We start from the raw sequence: 26688 nt of genomic DNA, 5'->3' as shown, positions 1-26688 counted from the left end.
ATCATCAAAATTAAATGAAATAAACATTTGAAATATATGAGTTTGTATGTAATGTATGAATATAATATACAAGTTTCACTTTTTAAATGGAATTACTGAAATCAATCTACTTTTTTATGATATTCTAATTTTATGACCAGCACCTGTATATATTGAGTTCATTATACTGAAAATAACTTTGGAAACATCTCAATAGGCCAAATTTTGGCATGACTAAATTCAACTTGAGCAGTAGTCTTTGTTTAAATATTAGCTGTCAGTGGGACAATATTCTTAGTTTCTGGTTGTTTCTGTTTCAATTAATCACCCTAATTTCAGTTTAAGTGTGGAGAGGGCAGAGCCAACAGCTGACATGCAGACCAACATACTTAATGCTGAACTGCACTGAGTCTTTGGACTGTAAAAGGTCACCTGGTGATTTTGAGACTGTACAACCTCTTTGTGTTCCTTCATGCCGAAAGTATTAATGTTTGTTTACTTGTGTTCTCTTGTGACCTTGTGATGCACTGCAGAAACGGTGACTGTTACCAAAACGGGCAAATGTCTGCACTTGGTGTAATGATAAATCTTGGTTATAAAGCCCTGAGTAAGGGCTGACTATGTAAAAAATCACTTATTGAATAATCTAGTAAATGGTAGCTATTATGGCATATATTGCTATACAGAGTCTAGTAGTAAGTACTCTGTACTGACTGAATCATGCTATAGTTAAGTATAAATTATTAATTAGTCTGAAAATGTACTTTTTAAGCTTAGGTATAGATTAGACATAGATTACTGCAATTAACTGCAACTAGCAGAGCCTACATCTGCTAGTTGCAGTCATTGGAGGTCAGTCATTAATTAGACACTGACTTCAGGTCCAGTTTAGATCATCATTAGTTGTACCCAATATAGTTTCCCTATATAACACCTAGCTGTTTTACATGATTTTTGTTTGAAATTAACATTAATTATGAATTATACTGTAAAGAGATTAAAAATTAAAATATTTTGTAACACAGATCCAGTTAATTAAGGCAACAGTACTTAAAACTACACTACAGTAAGTTTTTAACAGTGGTTTCGAATCAGCTTTTTAACACTAGGGGGGCATGTAGATTATATGTAGACACCAGAGGGCTTATTGATTTTTTTTTAAGTCATGAGTAAAAGGTCTATGTTTATCATGTTGTTAAACAGTTGTTTTGTCTGTTGTGAGCAGCTTCCCATTTTGGATGCCATCTTAGCTTCTCCATGACATCACAAATGTAAACAATGGGCTGGATAGGCAGTGCACACTCTAGTTGTTTTGTATAACTCTACGGCCTTAACAGAAATGAACTTTCTCTACAGAATAGTTGCTGGAAAGATGAGTTTAGGTCAGAGGTCATAAAGGGAGGGGTCCCTTTATGCTACAAGGTATTAGGTTTACATCGAACATGATGTTGGCCTTGATGATAACAAAAATAATTCAATGTCATTCCCATTTTATGATTTCATCTACTGTAGTTCACATGAAAAGAAGATCCGGACCAGTTTTTTTTGTAATAATTATTATTTATTATTGGTGTGTTTTTTATACCTGGACATTTGGGCCTGTAGTCTCAGGTGTTTTCTGTCATAAGAGCTCCTGAGCTCTTTTAATCTAGAATTATGGAAACTAAATTGAAATCGGTTTGAGACACATGTGATTCTGCAACTATTTTAAGAAAATTTGTCCCATAAAAATGTAACAAACATAAACCAGTAAAACTGTATCTCTTCTTTCATCATTTTACTTTTCTGACTAAACATTGTTTTTGAGGAGAGAACAATGTAGAGTAACTGGACGCAGGAGCTGATAAACAGTGTGAATGTTCGCTGAATGTTCATTGAACCCATTTTTGCTCGAGTCCAGACGTATTTACATCTTACACACACACACTTTGTACTCCTCGATGAATGCACTCTCTGCTGCAGTAACAAGCTTCTGTCTTTTTGCCATGAATGGACAACAAGAGCCCCTTCAGATGTTTGGAGGGCTGTGTGTTATTCTCAGAATGAGTGAAGAGCCTGAAAAGATGATGATTCAGTCTCATAATGAGATAGGAGTGAATGGTGTCTCCTTTGAACAGATCTGAAGCTTAGAGACACTTTTTTTTTCATTCATTGAGAACTGAAGAAAAACACATCATCTGTTGGTGTTCTTAAGCCTCTCTGAGACATCCTTGAGCTAAAAAACAGGACATGAAGTTCCCAATCCACGTGATGATGCAGCTTGTCTTCTGGACCTGCAGCACCACCTTCTGATCAGTTACAGCTGGTCAGCCACATTTAAAATACATTTCATTGTAAATATTTTTGTTTTGTTATTGGGAATTGTGATGACTCTGTAAAGTAATAAAATTAATATTTTTTCTACATATTGTTCTACGTGTTTGTTTTCAGTCCATATCAATTGCTGTTAGTTACAGTTATCGTCTTGATGTCATTCTTTATCAGTCTCAATGTGAAGAAATGTTTGCTTTTATCTGAACTTTCAAATTGTGTTTTTGGACTAATTCCTTTAAATGTATGTCTTCCTTTTTGCATGTTGCTGCGCCTGCCATTCTTTATTTCATACGATTCAACCACACATTTTAATTAAACAGTGTTTAGAACAGTTTAACCTAAGATTTGATCTTATGGGTTAGATTTTAGATTTTTTAATTGGACACAGAGAGTCAGAGTTAAAGGGTTAGTCCAGTGATATCTGGAGTGATGTTCTACTGTTGTTTTAAAATTATTATTATATTGACCCAAGCCATCATGTTTGTGCGTGGGGGAGTTATGCATTTTCTTGGTAAATGGGTGGTGTGTGGGGGTGGATGTGGTGTGTGTTGTGATTGGCTTGCCTAGTGAACACACAGTTTGGCACAATGGATCAGACTTTCTAATGATATGTGGGTGTTCACGTCAGTAAAAACATGGGTGCCTAGAAATGCTAAAACTATTGTAAATTTGGGCTTTTTAAAAACTATTGATTGTATATCGTATAAACCCTAAAACTATCCTATATACATAATAATTGTTGCATATCTAGCAACACTGGACCAAACATAACTTCAAAGTTTTCTTGACTATCGTTTTAATGGGCTCTTAAACGTGCTCTTCTACTGACTTATCACAAGGGTGCTCACTCTTACTGTTCATCCTTTATACCAATATGTGTGAAAGCACCTTTAAAGACTGTTTCTTTAATAAAAATGCAGACAGCTCAGTAATTGTCAGTCTGCTCTGAGGCAATGAGACATGAACATTGATTTTAGGTAATGTGCCAATTCATTAGAGTCAACCAAAAATGATAGACAAACCATTGAACAGGTAGAATCTTACCAATAATTTGGGACAATCTTTGCATCTCTACTGTCTCCACAAGTTGTCCCGTTTCCAAATTGAACAAACAATGTTGACAGTTTTATGTTTATATACTTTTACAGAGCCTTTATTAAGCCAGTTGTAACTTTTTTTTTATTTCTGTCATGGTTTGTAAACCTGCCCCTGAGGGTGGTCGAGGGGCTGGTCGACTCCATCTGCCATGGTGACTTGTTTGGTGAGTTCCTACTCCTTCAGTCTGGCCAAAGATATAGGGAGGAAATCTTCTCAGTAAATTGTGTGCTTTCTTATTGGTTCTGTTGGTTTTCAAAGCCTGCCAAAGGTGCATATTTAGTAGACTTTCTTCAACAGCTGGTTGTTGTTTTCTTTGTCCTCTACATTAGATGATGACCCTGCTAATACATTAAAAAAAAATAACCAGTGGTCCTTGTAGGCTCATGGTGAGGTCTCGAGGAGCAAATTAAGAACACAGTGGGCTCCAGGGGGCACCTGCAGGATTTTATTGGAGGGTATGCACAAAACCATCACCATGTCTGACTCACACAAATACAGGCCACACGAGTGCAATGCGCATGGTGCCCAAACACAGTGCATCTGACCCACACAAGGTCCAAAGTGCCTAATGTGACATATGCACACACAAGCATGCGCGCACACACACATGTACATGTATGCCAACATAGCCTATTTGTTAAATCATGTCATCAGATGAAAACAAAACAACCCATCCTGTGATATACTGTACCTCAGTGTAGGAGGAGTAGATGAAAAGACAACATTTGCTTCATTTCCACTCTGGCAAACGTTTCGACGAGATATAACTGTTAAAAAGTCTGCTGATTCATGTTTAGTAGGCTTCACCGCACAGTCACATTTAGCTTAAGAAATAACTAAATAAATAAAATAAACTAACCACAATTACATTTTAGTTTAGGACATATACGTGCACCCACCACCACAGACGCATACAGATGTACAGAACGTTTTGACGCAAAACACCATTTTTTTTTAAATTTTGTCCACAATTTGGGTAATAATAAAGTGGAAAAATTATAAAAAAGTCAAATAATTATAATAAAATATCTTTTTTTAAAACTTAGAGGATAATCTCAAGGTACACACAGTGTGTACAGCTGTACAGCTGCAGGTGTGGGGGGCTTTGAGAATGCAGAAAGCTTCTGAAACAAGATTGTGGTGTTTTTCATTATTGTGGTGGCAGCGTATTGAGCTCATGGGTGAAGTGTGGGCAGCAGTGGCAGCGTAGCAGTGTTTCACAGAGCATGTTGTAACACGGGGTTAGTTGCAAAATGGCCTCTACAAGATAGACAAGGTTTAACTTTTACTCAAAAAGAAACTGATGAAATTTTTCAGATGTTACAAAATTAACTTAGATATAATGGAAAGAATGTGTCAGAGAAGGCAAAGGTACATTTTTTTTGGCTATCCCGGTTTTTACAATACCAAGTTGTGTTTCAGCTACTGATTCTACTCTTGTGTTTTAATAATACCTGTCTTATTGTCTAAAAATAGCACAGCTTTGAAACATGGAACCATTTATAAATTTACCACAATCCGTAATACTATGTTACAACTTAACCACCTACTGTGCTGCATATGATGTGTAATAATCTCATTTATATTTTTATAGAATAAAATATCCAAAAGCAAATTAGCAAACAAATTAACAAAAAATAAAACGAATTATTATTAAACAATTATTGAAAACTAGAGAAATTTGCATTTTATGTGAATGCTGAGTGTGAATGCTGAGTGCTGAATGATTTTGCTAATATTTATTGAAGAAGCTAAAGTAAATTGTAAAGTTAAAATGATTAGAACAAAAGCCTAAAACTAGCAAAACAGTAACTAAAACCTAAAATTTCCATAACAGTAACTAAAAGCTAAAGCTGAGAAAACAGTAGTAAAAAGTCAAAACTACTAAGAAAAGTGCTAAAAGCTAAAAATGAAGCTAAAAATAGGGGTTCATGCAACATTCTAGCAGTCATACACTGCTATCAGTTTTGTGTTATACTTTGTTTAAACAGGATTCTGTGGTTATCTGCAGGTGCAAAAAGCAGCAGCGGCGCTCAGGAGGCAGTGCTGGATGAATATTGAGAAACAGCTCTTCAAGCAAAAACACTGTCAAAGAAGTTTAGTTTGGAAAGAGATTTAAATGTGTTGGAGGGTCATGATGCTGCAGCTGGGAGAACGGTCTCTGCTCTGAACTTATCAGAGACTGAATATGTTCTGACGTGTGAAGCAGCAACATACTGGTGGAACCTGCCGGGTCTCTAAAACTGAACTTTATGTTCACCAGGATCCTCCACAGAGACATCTACAAACACACACTGAGTGTGAGCGTCTACTTACACGCGATCAGTGTGTTGTGCGTGTCAGAGCTTGAAACCATGCATGAAGCTTCTTTGAGAACGTTTCTCTGCTCCAGGACTCTTCAGAGGTCGGTTCACTCATATTTTTGCTGACTCATCAAAGGCACTCTGGGTGACATCTGTGTAAGCAGTGGTGTGGAGAGTGATTAGTCGACACCCCCTGTGCCACAAAGGTTTCACATTACAACAGGACAGCACACAGTCATGTGATGACAGACAGGAGGAACTTCTTGTTTCCAGAAAAACACCAACCCTTTTTGACACATAGGTCTTCTATTTGCTGACATTTTAAATACCTGCAATCATATTTTAATTGAAAAAAAAAATCTACAAAATATGAAAACCCCTTAAACCTTTTTCTTTTGAATTTCATCTGAGCGAGCTTTCAGTTTTCCAGAGAGCTCTACATTTGTATTATTTGTAAATACGACATAATTAGAGTTAATTTCTGTTGACAGTAACGCTGCCGTCCGGTTCACAGAGGTTATTCTGCTCCATCTTTGCCAGAGTTCTGCCTGATTCAGACCAAAGATATTGCCAATATTTTCCAAGTAATTCTGATATCAAGCTTCTTTTGTATTCAAATTGAGGCATTATTCTGCTCTTATTATTATGACTTGAGACCATAGAAACAATAATCCATTATACATCTAGAGATTAACTTATTTTTTAAATAAAACTGTACACTTTATCCTACTTTAATAAACTTGAATAGCTAGGACCATAAGCCATCCTGTAACACTGAAACGGAAACTGTAGGTTATGAAATGGTGTTTATTGACAGCAGCATACTTTCAGGCAATTTGTGTCTTCTGAGATAAGAAAAAAAAGCACATTTTCAGCACATTTTTTTATACAGTGAAATCATTACCACTTCAGTTCATGTGAATTCTAAAGGTTTTGTAAGATTAATAGATCTTTGGAATAACTCAGAAAGGCAGCAAAAACGTGTACATTTTGTGTTTGTCTGTTCAGTTTCATGAAATGGAGGCCCTTTCAGTAATGTTAGTCATTTCAGTAAGCATTACAACTACCTGGTTGTTGTTTTTATGTATATATCTTTTCTAAAACTTTAAAATAATATAACTAAAGTTCTAAGCTAAAGGCTTGAATGATGCAAACACATATATAAAACCGGTGAAAGTTTTCAACCGAAAGTAAACAAACTGAAATATGTCATGCTTTTTTCGCAAACTGAACTGTAGTGCTGCATTTAAAGGAAACCCTCCGTTTCAGGGAATTCCCATGTCTGAAAAAAAACCCGAAATTACACTTGTCCAAAAGGAGGGTTTTATTCCTCAAACAAAGTAATTTTTAGGGCTCCTAAAGAAAGTATAAGTATCCGCAAACAGAACCGGATCTTTTTTTCGGGCCCTGAATCTCTGTATATTGACTCATATCAGATCAGAATAACTTCTACGAAATAACCATTTCTCAGGCCGAATGTCTAAAAACCTACGAAATAAACGCATCTTTAAACGGTGAGCGTCGAGACCCGGAAGTGTGCTGTGATTGGCTGCTCCAGACTCAGCTGCCTTAAATATCCGCGGAGCTCCGCATCGACTTGTTAGCGTCCAGCTTTGACTCAGCCTGTGGCGGCTGGTTGCCTGGCAGCGTGCTATCAGCAAAGCAAGAAGTGAAAGAGTACATGTCTAGTCGGGAGGCATACTGTCAGTGAAAGAGGAGGAACCGTGTACTGGGCGCTCCTTTTCGGCCGTCCTCCGTTGCATTAACATTAGCTAACCTCGCTAACAGTCGTCTTGTCAGTAGATGGGAGAGCTGTTCCTCATTGTGCTCGCGGAAAGAGGCAGAGTTCTGCTGGCTGCCAGAGTCTGACCCTGTTGACCCGCCGGTACTTCTCGTCTCAAGGCTGCTAATGGAGCCGCTCGGGCCCGCGGGCTGCGTGAACATCTGCAGCCTGACGAGCACTTTGCCCGTGATCCCGTACCAGAAGCTGACGGACCTGTACTACCTGAGCAGAGGGGGCTTCGGCACCGTGTTCAAGGCGCAGCACTCCGACTGGAGGACCACTGTGGCCATCAAGTGCCTGAAGCTCGACTCTGTCGGAGAAAGGTACCCGCACCGACACCAAGAACAGCCCATTCACAGGGAAAAAGAGCTGTAAATTCAGGGCACAGTTTGCCTCGTAGCGATGAAAGCTGCCACAGTGTAGTGAAGTGAACAAAACAGCATTTTATCCAAAGATCAACATGAAAACTACACGTCAAGCTGACACCTATTACCGACGTAGGTGTCATAAGTTTCTCTGTCATCTGCTGTGGCTATATTTAGTAAACATCTTTATTATTTGGTAAACAGTCATGACCAGTCTATTTAAAGGTGCTCAATTCAAAGTATGAAATCCAACATGAAAAGGTTATTCTGAACTATATCAAATTGGGAAGTCTGAAAGAGTTCACTCCAGTAGTTTTCCACATATATTGATATGCAGTTCTGAAATGTGGATCCGCACTCAATGTAAACAAAGCTGAATCCACCGAAATCCAAGTGGAAGCTACATCAGGCTGGTTGTAGTCCGCGTAGGTGAACAAATAAGGCGGAATCGGATTAAAGTCAAAGGAGAAGACAAACATGGATTAAGACAACTGTAAGGAGTAAATGTTGGAGATTGAGCAACACCATAACGATAGAGGTCTGCATTTAAACACAAATATTCTGCTACACCAGTAAGGTTTGATCCATTCTGTCTCTTCAGCTGTTTCTGTAGGTAAACAAGGACACATTAACCATCAATATGAGACAAATATTGTGTAGATTTTCTTTCTCACTTCATAATATATATATTTTGGGGGGGCTCTGTTCTTCATGAATTTGCAATAGTACATTTTTAATGGATTCCTTACAACTAAAGTGTATTTGTTACTCTTTTGTCATGTTTTGGTAGTCGTCTGCATTGAGGAGAGTCTTAAATCGATCAAACCTATCTGTGCATGTCTGAGCTCTCCATCCTGACTAACACAAAGGTTATGTCGACATATGGACTCAGGTTTCCAGATGACAGCATCAGCCCTCAGCTCCTCAGTTTTTACACATTATGGGCATTTTGACAAGTGTTTAAAATAATTGCAATGTAGTGCTGCTTTAGGATTCCTTCATATTCTCATTGTGCTCATTTTTGCAGCTCTTTCTAAGCATTCAGAGCAAGCTGCACCTGAAAACAAACAAAACGTGTAATTAAAGTGTTAATAATTACTTAACTGTGTCGTGCAAGTCATTTGAACATCAGTTTGACTATTCTAACAACTAATTTAGTCTCATTTGGCCGTTTTATCACATGTGAAAATGCATTGTTCAAAATCTTGAAGCAGTAAAGTAAATGTCAGGCAGTCTCGGTGGTTTGTTTGGTATGTTTCTCTTACCTCACCATCAGTAAAATGTTAGTGTTTGTGGTATTTTTATTGCTGTCTGGGGGCAAAGTTTAACTGTGACTCGCTGTGTTTCAGAGAGAGGAAGTGTCTCCTGAAGGAGGCCGAGGTCCTCCACAAAGCCAGGTTCAACCACATCATCCAGATCTTCGGCATCTGCAACGAGCCCGAGTTCTTCTGCATAGTCACGGAGTTCATGAGCAATGGCTCCCTGGACCAGCTGCTCCACGAGGTGCGCCCACATCAATAAGCTAAGAACTGCTCAGGTTCTAATGTCACAACCACAGACCGCTCATAGAGATTACCTTAAGACAAAGTCTCTCATGCTGCCCAAGTTTTCTTCATCTGAGTTGTGCACTGTTTGTTTTTAAACACCTCTGTTGCCAGAATGGGTGAGGTCTGATTCTTGTGCTGCCTTTACTGTAAGCCTTCAGAGCATGGCTTTCTATAAATTAGGAGGTTTTGTCATGTGATTTTTTTTTTTTTTTGTAAGTAAAACAGAAAGTGAAAGCAAAACCTGGAAGCATTCAGTCTCTTGTGGAACATTCGGGTGAGCAGATGTTAAACCAATTAAAGCAGCTCACCAGTGTTTGGGGAAATTCCCTCTTGTGTCTGGGTGTCTTTTATTATTTCACTTCACAAAACAAATCCTCTCATCTTCGCTAACCCACATGTCCATCTACAGAAGGAGATGTACCCTGTCCTTGGTTGGCCTTTGCGTCTGAGGATCCTGTATGAGATTGCCCTTGGGGTAAACTTCCTGCACAACATGACCCCACCTCTCTTACATCACGACCTGAAGACGCAGAACATCCTGTTGGATAGCGAGTTTCATGTAAAGGTATGTTTCAGAGATTCATGTCTGTGATCATGTATGTTTATGTTTATTAGCTTGTACAGAAACGCAGCAGCCATGGAAAATCATATCATTATCATTGATTTTATATAAACCTAACTAAAACGGCTTATTATGAAGCTTAATATATATTTTTTGTCACCAACAGAAGAAAGCAATTTAAAAAATTTACGACTTGTGTCAGCTCTTCTTGTCTTGCAAATCGTTTGCTGATCTTCTCTTCAGATCGCAGACTTCGGTCTCTCTAAGTGGCGGCAGCTGTCTGTCAGTAAAGGTTCTGGGTCCAAGCCCACAGAGATGGAGGGCACAGTGATCTACATGCCCCCTGAGGAGTACGAACCATCCAAGAGCCGCCGGGTGGATGTAAAGCACGACATGTACAGGTGAGACCTCAAAACCCACACAGGAGATGGAATTGGTTCGGAGAAAGCTAATTTTTCCTTAGCATGGTTAGCATTTACAATCATGAACTCTGTGAACTGAAGCAATGTTGAAATTCCTCCACAGTCATGTGGGAGACATAGTCATACAGAAAATGATTACTGAGAGTTATTGCTGCTACAAGATGCTGAATCAGAGGGTGTGCTTAGTTCTTCACTCACAGCCAGACCATTTTGGCTTTGTTTCTGTTTTATAAACAATTCATTGGCATCAGTTGTGTTTTTGTTCACTTGAGGTCAGATTTGAATAATTTTAGACCCTAGTAAAGACCCGATCATTTTCATTTTGTCTTGATGCACAAAACCAGCAAATTTAAGATTGTGTACATTTTTTTTTGTCCTCCAACGGCTGTATGTGTCATTATCTATCCATCTAAAAGTGTTAGATGTGCTTCAATCTGAAATTGTCAGCAGTTTTCTTTCTTTTGGGCTAAAACTTGTCTAGACGCTGGATGTGATTGTTTTAAAAGTCTGACAGCATCAGTGTGTGCAGTAAAAGGAGGTTTTCCTGCCTGTCAGGGTGAGACGGTGTGCAGGAGTGGGGCCAGATTGTCGGCATACCAAACAAAGAACACGGCAGGGAGGTGTGCTTAAAGCTAATGTTCTGTTCTATTGTTCCAGAAAAATCCATCTGTAATTATATCATTCAGAAACGTTCTAATGGGAAGTGGTGATTGTTGTCCGCTTTCCCCTGTGGTCGTGTGTGATTCCCTTCTGCTTGTTGTGTTTTCAGCTTTTGGCTCGAAGGGTTTGATCTGTGCAACGTGTCAGTCTGTCACCACACTTCCCCAAGACTGCTTCTCTCTCTATTCAGCTGCCATAAAATCCCCACTTTGAAAGGGGGAATGCAATCTGAAAGCAATGATGTCACACGAACTTCCCTGACCTGTTTCGTTTCTTCTGCATCACAGTTATGCCATCATTATGTGGGAAGTGCTGTCCAGGAGGATACCGTTTGAAGGTAATTCGTTATTTAGCCCAGGCCGGTTTCTTACGATGGATCTCTGACTTTCTCATTCAGCTGATCTGAGTCTCTTACTGTGTGTTTGGGTTCAGAGGTGACCAATCCCATGAAGATCATGTTCAGTGTGCTGCGCGGGAATCGTCCCGACACCAGCCTGGAAAATCTGTCCGCTGACATCCCGAGCAGAGAGACTCTCATCAGCCTGATGACCTGTGGCTGGACCGCCAATCCCGACGAACGTCCTTCTTTCCTCAGTAAGTTCAGACGAATACCCCAGTTTGTTGGTGGTCAGTAGATGAATCACGCAGTTCCACCAACACTTCTCCACACAAACCAGAGATGGCTCCAGCTTCCTCTGTATTTGAGTCTGTTGGAAAGTAGTAACTGTTAGCATTGCTGTTTATGTCATTGCATGGAAATATTTGACAACTGGTCTCAGTTTTTTAAAAATATACACAACTCATCAATGCATAGCTACACAGAGGTAAATATTGCTTCTTAAATATATTAATGTTGTGAACTCTGATGCTGATGTCCTGGATTGGCCTTTGCCTAGATGTTTTTTTTGCATTTTTGGAGCATATTTCTCATTTATTACCTCCTGCTTGCAAAAGAAGGACAGTAGTTTTTGCCTGTGTGTTCGTGCCTCAGTTACCAAAATATTTCATGAACCACTGGATATTTGTATATCAAACTTGCAGAAAGTATTCATTGGATGTACATCTACAACTGATTAACTTTATGTGGGAATCCAAATCTAGATGGCTGACACAACTAATTTAAATTGGCCAACACAAAAATAGCTGTGATTCCGTTGATTTTACAGATCTTTAGCTACATTTATGTCATTAACACATACCGAGCGTAGCATCTTGCTGTTAGGTTTAAGGTGTGATCAAAATGGCTTCAAGCAATGCCAGGCCTTTAATTCCTACTACTGTTTGTGTCTTCAAATCAATATTTAAACACGACAGGCTGGTTTCTGTTTTATTTTTATTAAAAAAAAATCATTTAGAAATGCAACACCACTTATCTTCCCGTATCCATGTGCTGATGAGTCGTGAATATCTTCAAGAACTGCTACCAGTTGTTGTCAAAAATTAAAGTGCAGTAATAAAGAAATGAACAAGAGCGCCAACAATGATTGTTGACCGTATGGATGTCTGCGACCAGGCTGGACTTCTTTCTCCAATTCGAGGACAGAGGTCCCGGTTGTCGTATAAGACTAGACAAACTCGTTTATCTATTATCACACATTCCACCTGCTTGTAAGACTTGGCACTTGATTGTTTTGGCTTGTGTCCCTTTTTTGGAACTATTTTTGTCTTCATGCTGAGTAACAGGAAAACTATGCATAAACTTTATTCTGACCAAGTGCCAAGTATCGGCTTCCTTTTATTTTGCTTCCTGACCGGCTCAGTCACTGAAGCTCTCACCTGGTGCATCAGCAATAAAAGGCACATTGTAACAGCGTTGATGCTCAACCTAATGTTTGATAAGATCGGTGTTTACAAGAAGCTTCTGGCCACATCTTCAGTAAGAGGAGCTGTGGTTCAAAAACCGCAAGACAAGGGGGGGAAAGTGATACCAGATGATAAATGTTTTGTCCTGCGGTGCTGACTTGTGTGTTTGTCTCATTTTCAGAGTGTTTAATTGAGCTGGAGCCCATGGTGAGGACATTTGATGAAATCGACTTCTTAGAGGCTGTGCTGGAGATCAAGAGAGCAAAGGTATGTCAGGAGGCATTTCTGTTTTAATTTCTTTAATGAGCTTGAAAGGTGTCCAAAATAGCTTAGTAATTGTAATAGATTTATTATTGTAATAGTAATTGTAATAGATTTATTGTCTGGTGTCATGCACAAATGTTGCTGGTCTGATCCACAGACAGAGACAGAGTTGTGTTGAGATGTGACTGAATGGTGTTTGTGTTACTGTGTGTGTTAAACTCTTATTTGTCCAAACTGAGGTCGTTCAAAGAGCCGTCTGCCAGGGGTGTAACGGTACATGTATGCAGATGAATGGGTACATGAACTACACAAGAAATACATCAGTCACAGGCGATCACCGCTTTTAACTGTGTTTTGTTACCAGCCACAACAGAAAAGAAGAACAGGGAAATACTATCTAAAGCACTTTACATCAAACAAAGCATGGGTTTTTAAAAAAAAACATGCAGACGTTTAAAGACACGTGACCTGTGGGTTACGGTTTACAATTCAGGTTGGATGAAAAAGTTAAATATTACTTTTTTTATTCTTTTATAGTGAAGTTGAGACGGTTTCGAATCCTACATTGTTGTACCTGACCGGGTACTTTAGACCCTCCTAACTGATAGGATTGGTTTGTTTTTCTGTCTCTGCTTTTATGATTGTTGGAGAAATTATTGTTGTTTAAAACATCAACAAGATAAAAATAAGAACTTTATCCTCAACTTTTTTTCTATTGTATTGAACCATGACACTCATACTGAGGTACGTAATAAACTGTGGCTTACGCGTAGCATTACCCCCTGCTGTCTAAAACAGGGAAGATATTAACAGAACCTCACTTTAAAATGGCCAAAATATCCCTTTAAGCAACTGGTGACGTTACCAGTTCATTGAGGTCGGGGCGTTGTGTTGTAGTTTAGTACATTCTTAGTTAATTATACCTCAGATCAATATAGAAACCTTCGTTCAGGACAAAATATTGGAACTGTGTAATTTGGGACAGTTTGATTCAGGAGTGACTAACAGACTGAAACAAACAAGAAAATACGTACAACTTCCTCTTAATACATCCTTCTTCTTTTCTGTGGGGGGTGGGGGCTGTATGTGGTGTGGGTGGGTGGGGGGCACATACAGGAGCTCGCTGCTTTTAGTTATAAAACTGTCTGTAGTAAAAACTACTGCTTGGAAACTGAAGGAAGACCTTATTGTATCTGGCAGTTCAGTTGTTGACAAAAAGAGGAAAAAATCTTTATTTGTATCATAGAAGGTTAGTATTTTTTTCAGGATTAGTTTTTTAATGTTTCTATTTTTGATTTGTGTTAAAAGTTTTAATAACATAAAGAAAACGTTTTGAACTTAAAACATTCAAAGAGCTTTGATATTGTTAAGCTTCAATATAGTTTTATATGTACTGAAACGACATAGTTGTCTTCTAAATTAAATATTTTTATCTATTTCTTTTCTCTTCTATAAACTTAACTTGGCCTTGTTTTTTTTAATCATTTGTTCCATTTTCTGTGAAACCCCGTCCCTGACAATGACCCGTCTTTGTGGCTTTTTCCAGCTGAAGCGGAGTTCAGGTTGTTGTTCAGCTCAGCCGGTGTGTGAGAAGAGAAACGAGCAGGAGTCGCTGATTAAACTGAAGAACCCACCCAGCCTGTGGGCCACGGTCAGTATTCGCTCATCTTCACCCACAGCAAATGGAAGTTAGAAGCTGTTAGGAAATAACTCATGAACCACTGAAGAGTTTCAGTAAAACTCTTGGATGTACATTTACTTTTAACTGTTTTGCCTTTTAGATTTAAACCAATTAAAGGTGGTCGTTATGGACAATCAACCTTTGGAAACACAAAAACGTCTATTAAATTCTGAGTGCGAACAGATAAAGCAGGACCTTTTGTTTAAAAGTTGGGCATGCAAGGTAGCAGGGGATATGCATTCCTTCAAGTAATACAAGTTTAATTTTCTTCACGTTTTGTTCAGATTTTTTGGTCACAATGGACAAGTTATTGTCAGTAGGTCAAGTGAGGTTTATTTCCTAAACAATGTCAGATTTTATTAGCGTTGTGATTTGGAAATCTAGCAGCAGCAGGTAATTTTTTATTTTTTTTTACACATCTGTGTTATACTCATGAGGATTCCTCCCTGCATTTTACCTCAGTTTTCACCATCACTGCTTTTTAGAGACAAACAAAATGACAGCACCCAAAGACACAGCAATCACTCTCGCTGTGGAGTAAGTGCAGGGTTTCGTGCCCGTTTGTCTCCTCCGATTTGATCAAGAGAAAGTTTCAACAAGGTGTGGAAAATTCTATTCATCTCGCCATGTGAGAGGAGCTTTATAAACTATTGAGGAGGCAGCTGACTAATGTTGCACTGTGGGAGTGAAACTGGAAGAGAGAGCTGTTGGTCAGGCACGACATGAAGCTAACTTACCAAGAACAACTATACTGTCGCTTTTTTCACTCATGTTGATTGACTGAGCATAAAGTCAGACATTTTGTTGTTGCTGATCTAAACCTGTCTCCATGACAACATTTCTGACTTGATCCATCCAGCTAAATTACTAACACCCTTCATGCGGACAGAGTGCTGAAGATACCCGAGGCCCAAATTCACCAGTGCATTGCGTAGCTTTTGTGGGCGCCAATCAGGACTTTCTGCATCCTTGTAATTCTCAAAGCTCAGAAAGGGAGATGTGTGCCTTAAGCTGCGCTGGCAAATAAACAGCATTTCTCTGTGCCGGCACAATTTTCCCTCATTTTAAATGAAGTTTTGTTGATGTTGCAACACACATTTTTGTATAAAATATTTGTCATCGAAGATGTGTTGGTAATTGCATCTCCGGGGAAGAAACTGAGGTAGAGGAGCAACCTGCTGCACTGTTGCTTTCACAAAAAGAGGGCAGAGATGTTGGGGAAAGGTGCAGTCCTTCCTCTCTTTTAGTGATGAGTGTCGGACATGGTAAAACCCTTTTCTTGTTTTACATTCAGAACCGAAAACATGATTGTAGAACATTTAATCAGACGGTGCTTCCCATTCAGAGGTTTCCAAGCAGAACATAAAGTTATTAACTTGGTAAATAAGACTTGTCCTCATTGCGGTATCACGGTTGAGGCACACTGAGGACATACTACTGTGGTGCTGAGGGCGAGGGAGGGTTCTGACCCTCCCAGCAGGGGGAGAGGGTGGAGAGAGCACCCCTTTGTCTGGAACGAGGTACCAAAACATATTTCCTATGATAGGAAACGGTGCATCGAAGGTCCATTAGGCACAAAATGTCCCTTCTCTTCTAAATGCCTTCCTGATCATGACTCCTTCCTGATACAATCAGCTCTTCAGTTTTAGGAACAGTCATTGAGACCTAGAGCACACTGTGAGAAAATAGTTTCCGTGTCACTTGTGTGTCCTGCTGTGTTGGCGGTGAATGGACTGTGGAGTGACGACAGCTGTGATCTGACACAAAGAATGCCGTTTGCTCACGCCTGCTGAATGTGATGGGCGTGTTTGCGCCAGCATATCATCATTAGTCCTGTTTGGGAATTTGATGCTGAAAATCCGCAGATAGTTGGAGCAAAGTTTGCTCGTAAGTTGAAGTTAAGCATTTTCAGAGAAACTGGGCTATAATCTGCAGCACATTTGGACTCAACCATGAGACACTGATGAAAGTCTCATAAACTCAGCTTCCATACAGACCAAAGATGATGGATGGATGGATACTTTATTCATCCAGTAAAGGAAGTCGTTTAAGATTTAGCACAGATTGCTAAAACTGCAAGTCCCCCTTCTACCTGGGCATCAACATGTGCTGCTTTCCACCTGTGTTTGATCTCCTGACATCTGAACGAAGAGACCGTTTTATCACATCATCCGAACCACACCTATACAGTTTGGTTTCATAATATATTTTTAAATGAAATGAAACGTAAAATGACTTATGTACTTGTTTGCCAGATGTGATCCTGTACCAGCTAGTCCCCATCTATCCAAGTTTGTTTTCTCAAAACATTGCTTTATTGATTTAGATTTATATCAAGCTAATGAGCACATTGCTTTGTGTTCAAACAAAAAGTCAGGATGGAAGCTGTTTGTTATCAGCTGTGGCTGCAGCTCGAACAGGTCATCTTGTTCTTTTGGCTCAAATACTGTAGAAGGAAAAAGTGACTCTTTGCTCCAGGAGATCAGTGTAGATAAACCCATATAGAAGGACAGTTTGGGCAGCTCTGTTTTTATTGTTTGATTCCTCTGAACAGCTGCCGAATGTGTGTGTCTTTCACTTAATGTAACTTCAGCAGTCCAGGTGTTTCTTTATGTTGCTTGGTTCAAGATGGTCAGATTACCGTTAGAAAACCACAAACTGGCTGCTCAAAGAAACACTTTTAACATTTTGTTGCCGTCTGATTCGGCGGGGGCTGTAAAGTCAAAAACAAAGCCAACAGTGATGCTAAGGTTTTTATTTTTTGTTTCTGAAGCTTGCTGTGTACGTCTTGTTCTTGTGTGGAAATGTTGCTCACACTCTGTTGTTGTTGTGTCTCAGGAGCGCTCCACGTCAGGTTCGAGCTCAGGATTGTGCTCCTATCAGGAGGCAGACATATCTCTACCAGGAGCCCTCACCATCAGCAATGCGCCTTCCTCTAAAGGTAATTATCTGTTGGCTAATTCTTAATGCAATGGCACAGAACTTTGATTTAGGACTGTCTCAGTTGTGTGCAATAATAAGACATTTAAATAGTCAGTCCTCAGTTAACGAATCGGGAGGGATCGAGCTAACAGCTACTCAGAGCGGAGACGACAGAAGATTCACTCAAATGCTTGATTGAATGGTCTCTCAGCAAACCACGTTTACTTGAGAAAGTTGTTTCTGTTGTTACAATTTTCCCAGCAGATCAACATTCGTGTTGCTTCATGTACATAGCACGGATTTATGCTGATCAGCTGACTCTGTCAGGTAGGCATGGGTTGGTTTCTGGTTTCAAGCTGAGCCACATTGTTTAAAAAGTCGTGTCAGGAAAAACTAATTATCGTTCCTGCAGATTACTGAAGTGAAGTGAAATTTATTTATATAGCAATTTTCAGCAGCAAGGCGATCCAAAGCGCTTTACAACAGAAACAACAGAATCAAATACAGAAAAACACATTAATCATGTATAATCTAAATGAAATATAGGATAATCTAAATAAAATCACGAAACCAAACATATCTAAACATGAGCTAAGACAGTCAAAATAGTAGCTAAACTAATCTAAATAAAATCATGATAAAGTTGAAGCTGAAATAAACAACAATCAGGAATCTAACAATCTAACAATATCTAAATTATGAGCTAAGATAAAATAAACTAAACTAAATGTACAGGAAGGCAGAATAAGCTAAAACGTGACAATGCTAAACTAACGGTACAAAAGACTTTCTAATAGTGCCAAAAGCCCGCTTAGCAGCCGACATAAGGATTACTAACTAAAGTAGTGAAGGAGGGGAGGGAGGGAGTGGGGTGAGAAAGATGAGGCAGAGACGGTGGAAAATGAGTATGTGTGTAGAGATGGTGAGAGACAGTGTGTGTGTGTGTGTGTGTGTTTGTAAAGAAGTCCATGAATCACGTCACAGAGGCCATTGTCTTTGATAATATGATGGAATGTTTATCAGCCAGCCCAGAGCAGATCCACAGATGTCCTTAGGCAGGAGGGAGCAGAGCATCTTGTTTACATAAAATCCAGACAGAAATTGAAGGTAGCTGACCAAGGCCAGCGTCAGGGGAGCCAGATTCACAAACAATAATTGTTTTGGTTCAGGCAGACTTGTTTTCCGTCTGCCTTGAAAAGTCTTGCTGATACTTCTCAATGGCGAATCCAAACAGCCAAACTCCAGGACCATTCCGCCTAATTCGAGCGAGCAACTTCTTCCAAGATGTAACCCATATTATTCATGAGTTCCAGAAACGCAATTCAGTCTGTGGTCCTGTAAAAGGATCGCATCCAACTTGCGATTCAGCTCCCGTAACATCACAGTCTGAGTGTACATCGCCGAACCCATCAAACAAATTTGACGATAAGTCAGGTAACTGCATAATCCAAACAGCAGAAATCCTGTTATCAAAAATCCAAATATGTAAAGATCTTCCACATCTTCCAGAGACAAAATCGTCAAACAAACAATATTCCATTTCCTCCAGGAATCCAATGTGTATCTAACAAAAAATGTCCCCTCAGGGCAAGCGGGCTCTCCTTTGCCCAGTCTTCCCGTCGAGAAAATTTGATCAATTGCGTTGAGAGACCAGCTGACCAGATCCATAGTTTATAAATTTTGGAGAGTACGCAAAGAGAGGCTCCGAAAAGAGAGCAGGGCAGAGAGGCAGAGAGGCAGAGAGGGAGGGGGAGGGGAGGGGGGCAGTTCAGGAGACAGAGAGAAAGGAAACTTGTCCGCCTTCCACCAGGAGCAGAGAGAGAAAAAAAAGATTAAACATCTTTTACTAAAATGTCTGAGACAGTTTGACAGTTTGGGTTTATTTTCTCAGTGTCTAAGTGCAGCACACCCTCTCTCCCGTCCATTTCTTGTTGCTGTTCTCAATTCAGACTCGCTATAACTAGCTAATGTCAGCTTGTCAGGCTCTCAGTAATACTTTACAAGGAGTTGTGAGTTCATATAGTGTCTGATACTGATTTAAAACATAGTGACTTTCAACTCATTCACTGGTATTCTCTCTCCTTTTGTGAATCTGTGCACCCAAATTATAATAAATACATAGTATATCAATAATATATCATTATTATAGTAATGGTATTGAAGCAGCAGCAGTAATAGTAGCTACATTTCTGTTTTGAATACGTTTTCATTTAATAGATTCCTTTTTTAATGTTCCACAATCATGGTACTTTTCTTTAAATTATCATACCAATAGAAACTCATACCAGCCCACACCTATCCAGATATTGGTTATTTTCTTTTATTCAACTGTTCCTCTTTAATCGGGCTCGTCCAGGTATCATTTTATCTCCCCAGAAAATGGCTCCTTATCTTTGCTTTAGCTGCAACATTTTTCTCTCTGTAGTTCAGGAGTCGCAGCTGATCCACAGCAGGAACCGATTAGCAGCCACTGCGGATACCAGCACAGATGTTCTTTTCATAAAATAGTGACAAAGTGAAGAGCTGCATGATGGGAATGCCATGAAGTTCATATGAACTGGTAGAAGATATTCGAGTTGTTTTTAGATGGAAGTTTGCTCTTGTTTGGGCTCTGCTCTGGGTGGCTCTTAAGTAAACACCCCCATCTGAATTGCTTTTTGATTTTTAAACTGAAATCCTTTTTTATTTTCTGCAGCAGGTAAGATACTGACTACTCATAAGTATTCCAAAGAAGGCCACTTAAACAAACAAGTCTTAAAGCACAAATGTAAGGTTTTATAATATTATATGCATCACTTCTCATCTACGTTTGTCACATTACTTCTTCCACTCCTGTCGGTGTGAAGAGGGCCTTCCATCCTCGTTCATAGCTCCTAACCTGGATCCTCCGGAGTCTCTGAAGGACCCCGGCCAGCACAACAATGTGAACGGCTTCGAGAGCGCCAAGCCTCTGAACGATTTGAACATACCTGTCAAACCAAACCTGCCTGCCACAGATTTGACAACACATATGGATAACCTCACCCTCAGAGGTAAAAGAACTTAAACATGTGTCTGTCTGTGTGCTCCTGTGTCCTGTTTCAAGTCTTGTCAAAAAAGAAAAAAAGTTTTGATGTTTTTTTGTTTTGGCGACACTTAGAAAATGTTTGTGTTCTCCATATTTTAAATTGTATTTGTGTTATTTAGTCATAGTTGGATTTTTTTCCACGTAGTCTGTTCTGTTCATATGAAATCCTTTGAAAATCTTCAAGGTCCATCTGTTGGAGTTTTAAGGAGTAATACAAGAAGTAGTCCAGGAGGCTTTTGTTGCCATTTCAGATACATATACAGACGATACAATGCATACTATAATGAGACCATGTTCTTCCAGGATCACAGTGCCACATATAAAATGATTAACACAATACAAAATTTTATAGAAGCGACAAGATCACAGGTCAAACATGACATGAGACAGGATTAGTGCATTACAAGTGCACTATTGCAAATGTGCAGATGTTGCAAGACAATAATGACGTAAGCTTCAGATTCCCAGAGTAGGTAAGGTTAGGGCAGGGCTGTTTGGCCAGAAATTAGTAATGCAACATTTTGAAATACAAATTAGATCTCTGTATTTTGAAATTCTCTTTTAATTACTGTATTAATATTTAATTCAACACTGTAACGCAGCGGTGAACTGTGACTCTCAGACATTGATCCTCTGACCCTCCTCCTCTCTCTGGGACAAAAAAAAAAAACAACAACAAACAACTCTCCAGCTGTCTTCTTACATCATCCAACAGGAGTGTTACCTTTTAATCAGTCCAGCTCTCGAACGAAAATTGAGATGCAGTTCAACAACAGCACAGAGGACGACTGTCTTCTGACCAGTCACTCCGTTATCCCCAACTACTATTTGATGACTCCAGGTCAGAACGAAAAATTAATCACAATCAGAAGCACAAAACCAGCTGAATCTGTTTTTATACACGCAGTACACACGTCGGCTGAACACCTGACATCAGAAACGTGTTAACTGACCAGATTTAGAACGGCAACTAATTTCACAAGGAGAACAGTCATTTTAGGCTACTTTGGTTTAAAATAAACATAAATGGATCACTCATTGAACACTCACTAACTGCCTCCAAAACTCAAACACTGAGCCTGCTGCAGTTTCCTAGATGAGCGGGGAGGGGGAGGAGGTGGGGGTCTGCCGGAGTGAGCTACGATGCATTTAATGAAGCTGGGAAAAGCTACACTCCTAGTGAGTTGCATGCAGATGGCTAAATAACAGCCGTTAAATTTTTTACTAAGGCGCAGAATTTCAGTGATATGTGCAAACAGAGAGCCAGTCGTGTGTTTAAAAATCTTGAAGCTGTCAGTCTAATTCCTGAGTGTTTTTAAAAAACTGATGGCTTGGGTGAAGAAACGGCTTCAGGTACTGTTTCAGTAGCTCATTCCAGATGGCCCTGCCGGGGGGGGGGGCAGGCAGTCAGTCTCTGCTTTCCACAATCTGCCCTCAGCTTTCTGTTTGTTTACAGTGAAATATCGACACACGTTTGAAAGTCTTTGTTTTCATTCCTAACCGTCCCCTTTTAGCTCTGTCTGTATTTTCTTCACAGTCGTCTTTGTTAGAATACTGTACATTCTTGGCAAACAATAGAGACGGTACTACACCCCCAGAGGTTTGGTCGTGCATTGGAGTTACGATAAAAAACACATTTATGTGGCTCATTATGACTGACCCGTCTACTAATAGCTCTGTGTTTGACGCACGGACAATACAAATTCATGACATCTTTTTGTAGTCAACAATTCTGACTTGTTGGAGCTCCAGGTGACAATGATGTCATTCATTTAATGATTGGAGCAACAGGTGAGCTGCAGGGGCCTTTCTAAATTTTAAATCTCCTAAATCTCTTCTCTTGCAGCTGGAAACACTTCTCCAGTGCAACTCAACGCCCCCTCCTCTCAAGGCCCCATCGCCCACTGGATCGCGACGCGACGTGAGAACATCGTCTCCCAGATGACGGAGGCCTGTCTGAACCAGAGCCTGGATGCGCTGGTCGCTCGCAACATGATCATGCGAGAGGATTACGAACTGATTACCAACCAGCTCACCCGCACTGCCAGGGTGCGCCAGCTACTGGACCACTGTCACAAACACAACGAGGACTTCTGCCGAATCATCGTCTGCAAGCTCCTGGAAAACAAGCAAGGAGGCCTGCAGCCGTACCCGCCCGAGATCAGCTCCCCGACGGCTGGCACCCCCAGCGTGGCGCCGCTGTCCATGTCCTACAACATCCCCAGGAACATGTAGCCAGAACAAAGGCCAGGACGCTCTCCAGGAGAATACCTTTACACTATAGCAAACTATTTCTGGCTCCGCTGGCAGCAGCAAACGCATCGGGTTTCCAACCGGCTTTTTCTGGGAAACGCTATAGAGAAGCAATAAGTTACAGGAACAAATTTCAAATCCCCCAGAAATTCTAGGTTTATAAAAACTTTGAACGAATCACAGATTTTATTTAAAACGCTCTGGATTTGATGCAGTTTATTTATATTCCCATCATTTATTCAGGACTTTCTGAGGCTATCTGCTATTTGTGTCAGATATTGTAGGTGTGTGTGTGTGTGTAGCATTACTGGCAGACCACAGATTTCCTTGTTCCAGTAATCTCAGTAAATGACTGCTGATGTGCTGTAAAAACCTACAGGAAAAACAAGGTTTCCTCCTGAGTCACGTGACGATCTGTCCCGTGACAGCAGTGTGAAGCAGATAACCTGAATTACATGCATGTCGGAGGTAAAGTATGTCGCTGATCATGTCGTGTCTCTGCTGAAGGTTTGAGATGAGCTGAGAGTTTGACAAAATGTTGCAGTTCCTGTTTCCTGCTCCGTTGTTGCAATTGAAATGTAACACCCAGAATGGTGTGTGTGTGTGTGTGAGAGAGAGAGAGAGAGTGTGCGAAAGTTCAAAGTGGACCAAGATAATCTGCCAACCTTTTTTTTTTTATTATTATTATTTTTATTTCATTTTAAAGCAGAAGTGGCCTCACCTCACAGTATTCCTAATTACGTTCCCTTTTTGAGGTTTCACACTGATCTGGACGCTTCCAGAGTTGCTCTTTCAGTTCTTTTGAACACCTTACTGAGCGGCTCTTTCAGAAGAATCCTTGAGCTGTGAGGCTTAAAAGAACAATTTTAAACCTGATATCTTAGTAGCAAATCTTAACCTGAAAGGCACAGAAAGTACTTTGCTGAAGTTGTTTTTTTTATTTTTCCACACAGCAGCAACCCTTGTAAATACAGTTATTTTTTCTCTGTGAGACAAAGATTGGCAACTGGCATAAAACTGTTATTTGACCAAAAGATATATTACATTCTTATAAGACAGTAGCACCAATTTATTTCTATAAATAAGAGTTAAACCTGTTTGTCTGAAGGTTTGTTCATTAATACACAAAGTAAATGCATCACATTGTTTGTTTTGCCTCAGTTTGGAGGAATAGATAGTTCTGATGAGATAATGGTTGGTCTGAAGTGGATTGCTGCCATCTTACAGCGATATTTTATGAACCTTTACGTTGCTGACAGTTTTACTTTATATGGTTATTTCTGTAGAAATGTGTAGATTCTGCTAAACGGTGGCAGCAGGGGCTAGCTGTAGCATCTCCAGTGCAGTCTGGAGCACGTTTGCCAAAAAAAATCTAATACTTTTGCCTAAAATGCTGCCATGTCATGCAAAAAGAATGGCTGTGTGAAGGCCTATGAAATCCTTGAAGCAGTGTCCTGTAGTAGGTGCTTCAGTTCAAAACTGTGAAATGGTGTCGCGCTTTTAAGACGGCCGTAAATCACTTTGGTTCTGCCTACAGTCAGACGAGCCATTAGCTCGTCAGCCGTGTCAAAGTGGTCTCAGTTTTAAAGAAATGGTTTCAATCAGAGGACGCCTGGGCGTTGGGTTTGTAGTTTGTTTCTGTTTGTTTTATGAGGGGCAATCCTCAGCTCCTGACAAAGTTAAAGGCTTTGCTGGAAGAGCATGAGGTGGATTTCACACCATCAGGGTGTATTACAGCATCTCCATGTTTGGATTTGAATTGTATGTTTATCTACTAGTAAAAAACACTCTTAAGCAAATTAAGTTGCCTAAAATAATGTGGGGAAAAATCCTTCAAAACCACCGCCAGTGGTGGATATTTTTCTACAACTGCCAAACCCTGAATCAAAGATCTTTTTTACATTAGGTAAGAGATTTATGTATAACATCTACACAAAGCCGAACTTCAGTAAAAGCTTTTAATTGGCTAATCGTTCCATCCCTGCTGTTTTTGTTGTTTAAATATACTTTATTTGTAATAAAGGGCCTTGCTGTCATCATTCCTGCCTTCACTTCCTCAAACAGGTGCTTAAAATAACAAGTTGCTGCTGTCGCCTTTCCAGCAGTGGTGTCCAGTCCTGGTCCTGGAGGGCCACTATCCTACAGGTTGTAGATGTTTCTCTGCTGTGACTCGCCTGATTTAAACGAATGAGTGATAACGAAGCATTCACAGAACTCGATGACCCGCTGAAGAGCAAGAAACATCTAAAACCTGCAGGCTAGTGGACCTCCAGGACCAGGACTGGACATCACTGCTGTCCAGTATGTGCCATGTGTATTCTCATCTCAAAATGATGTTTATCTTGGTCTCGTTTCTGTGAATAAGTGCACGTCGTGTCCTCATAGTTTCAGTGCTGGGATTCCACATTATTCAGCCCAATGATTACAGTTCAGTAACAAACACGTTGACTCTGGGAAGTGAGCCACGGCAGGCCGTTCTTAGTAACAATGTTCCAGTCGTTAAAGCGGCCAAGCGACGTCCATATTCTTCCATAAGTTGGACATGGGTTGCCTTGTCTTTGAAAACTGTGCCTCGAATTCTGCATTTGGTCTCAACTTTACCAAGGTGTAAAATCTTTTTACACATCAACAAAGTGGAGTAAAAGTCTGTATATGTTGTATTATATTTTATACTGTAGCTGAAAGTTTTGTTTTTTAATGCTCATCACGTGTTTCTAACTTGTGCACTGTTTTCGTCCAGTTTTAGCTGAGATTTAAGGAAAAGTTAACTTGTGCTGAACTGACCTAAACTTGTCAAGCGTCTGTTAATAGGTCAGTTTATAGGTAGATGTTGTGTAGTTGTGATTACAACTGAAACTTAGGTTTTTCAGAGCCTGTATCATGATCTTCATTAAAACAAATGCTGTTTTGTACCTCTGCCTGCTGTTTTTTCTGATCCTAAGGTGCTGAACTGAATCTCTGTTGTTTTATCATGAACAGGTTGGTGAACGCAGTCATACAAGATAAATTAAAGGCCTTTCATGCCAGAGTTTAAACTGAGATTTTTCAGTTTAAGGTTGATTAACTGTGGTGGCCATCTTGGACTGGATTGACTCCAAATATTAATCAGTTCTGTATGTATACTTCTATTACTTGCTGAGAGTTTCTAGAAAACCCATCCAGTGGTTCATGTCATAGGTTGCTAACAGGCAGATGTGCACATACACGGGTAAAAACATTATCATCCACCTGTCCAGCAGCAGGAGATTTATATAAAAAAATACATAAATCCACACATCGTTTTAAAATGAGGGAAAACTAAATATTTTTTCAAACTGTTTATAATTGATCCTTGTGAAGTGGATAGATGTAGATTCTCAGAAATGATGATCTATCCATCCATCCATTTCTATGTTATTGGTTTGAGGAGGAAACGGCAGTACACCCATGTGTGCACAGTGGAAAATCATGAGAAAAGCATTTCTTTCTCCGTTTGTGATCTTTTCAGGAAGAGCCAGGTAGAGGAAATAACCGCAGAGCCAATACAGGTCTATCTGTGGCAGAGTGCCAAGAACATCCGGTACGTGGTAGTAGGGTGAACAAGTTGTCCCTGGAGGAGCTTGTGAAGAATTAAGAGAATCATTATTAGCATACAAGGTGCAGGGAACAAGCACAGTCTTACAATGT

The 26688-nt window shown here is 39.9% G+C and overlaps 1 protein-coding gene across 1 annotated transcript; it reads left to right on the top strand.

Moving 5' to 3' along the window:
* The first annotated feature begins 7193 nt into the window (after positions 1–7193).
* Positions 7194–25934, top strand: LOC108238203 (receptor-interacting serine/threonine-protein kinase 2). The gene is made up of 11 exons (XM_017420148.3): positions 7194–7799; positions 9191–9344; positions 9798–9953; positions 10194–10351; positions 11320–11369; positions 11465–11626; positions 13017–13102; positions 14646–14750; positions 17619–17721; positions 20549–20734; positions 22616–25934. Exons 1-11 carry the CDS (start codon positions 7603–7605, stop codon positions 23002–23004), a joined length of 1746 nt encoding a protein of 581 aa, XP_017275637.1. The 5' UTR covers positions 7194–7602; the 3' UTR covers positions 23005–25934.
* Positions 25935–26688: the final 754 nt, after the last annotated feature.

The sequence above is a fragment of the Kryptolebias marmoratus genome, linkage group LG20 (assembly GCF_001649575.2).
Source record: "Kryptolebias marmoratus isolate JLee-2015 linkage group LG20, ASM164957v2, whole genome shotgun sequence".
In the NCBI taxonomy this organism is placed as follows: Eukaryota; Metazoa; Chordata; class Actinopteri; order Cyprinodontiformes; family Rivulidae; genus Kryptolebias; species Kryptolebias marmoratus.
Note: the sequence above shows the minus strand (reverse complement) of the source record. Positions and strands in the feature narration are given on the sequence as shown.

Excerpts from the sequence above, each read along its gene's own strand:
- LOC108238203 (XM_017420148.3), top strand. The coding sequence starts at position 7,603 with ATGGAGCCGCTCGGGCCCGCGGGCTGCGTGAACATCTGCAGCCTGACG. Across the intron at positions 13,103-14,645 it reads TGGAGATCAAGAGAGCAAAG|CTGAAGCGGAGTTCAGGTTG; the intron begins GTATGTCAGGAG and ends GGCTTTTTCCAG. Across the intron at positions 20,735-22,615 it reads GGATAACCTCACCCTCAGAG|CTGGAAACACTTCTCCAGTG; the intron begins GTAAAAGAACTT and ends CTTCTCTTGCAG.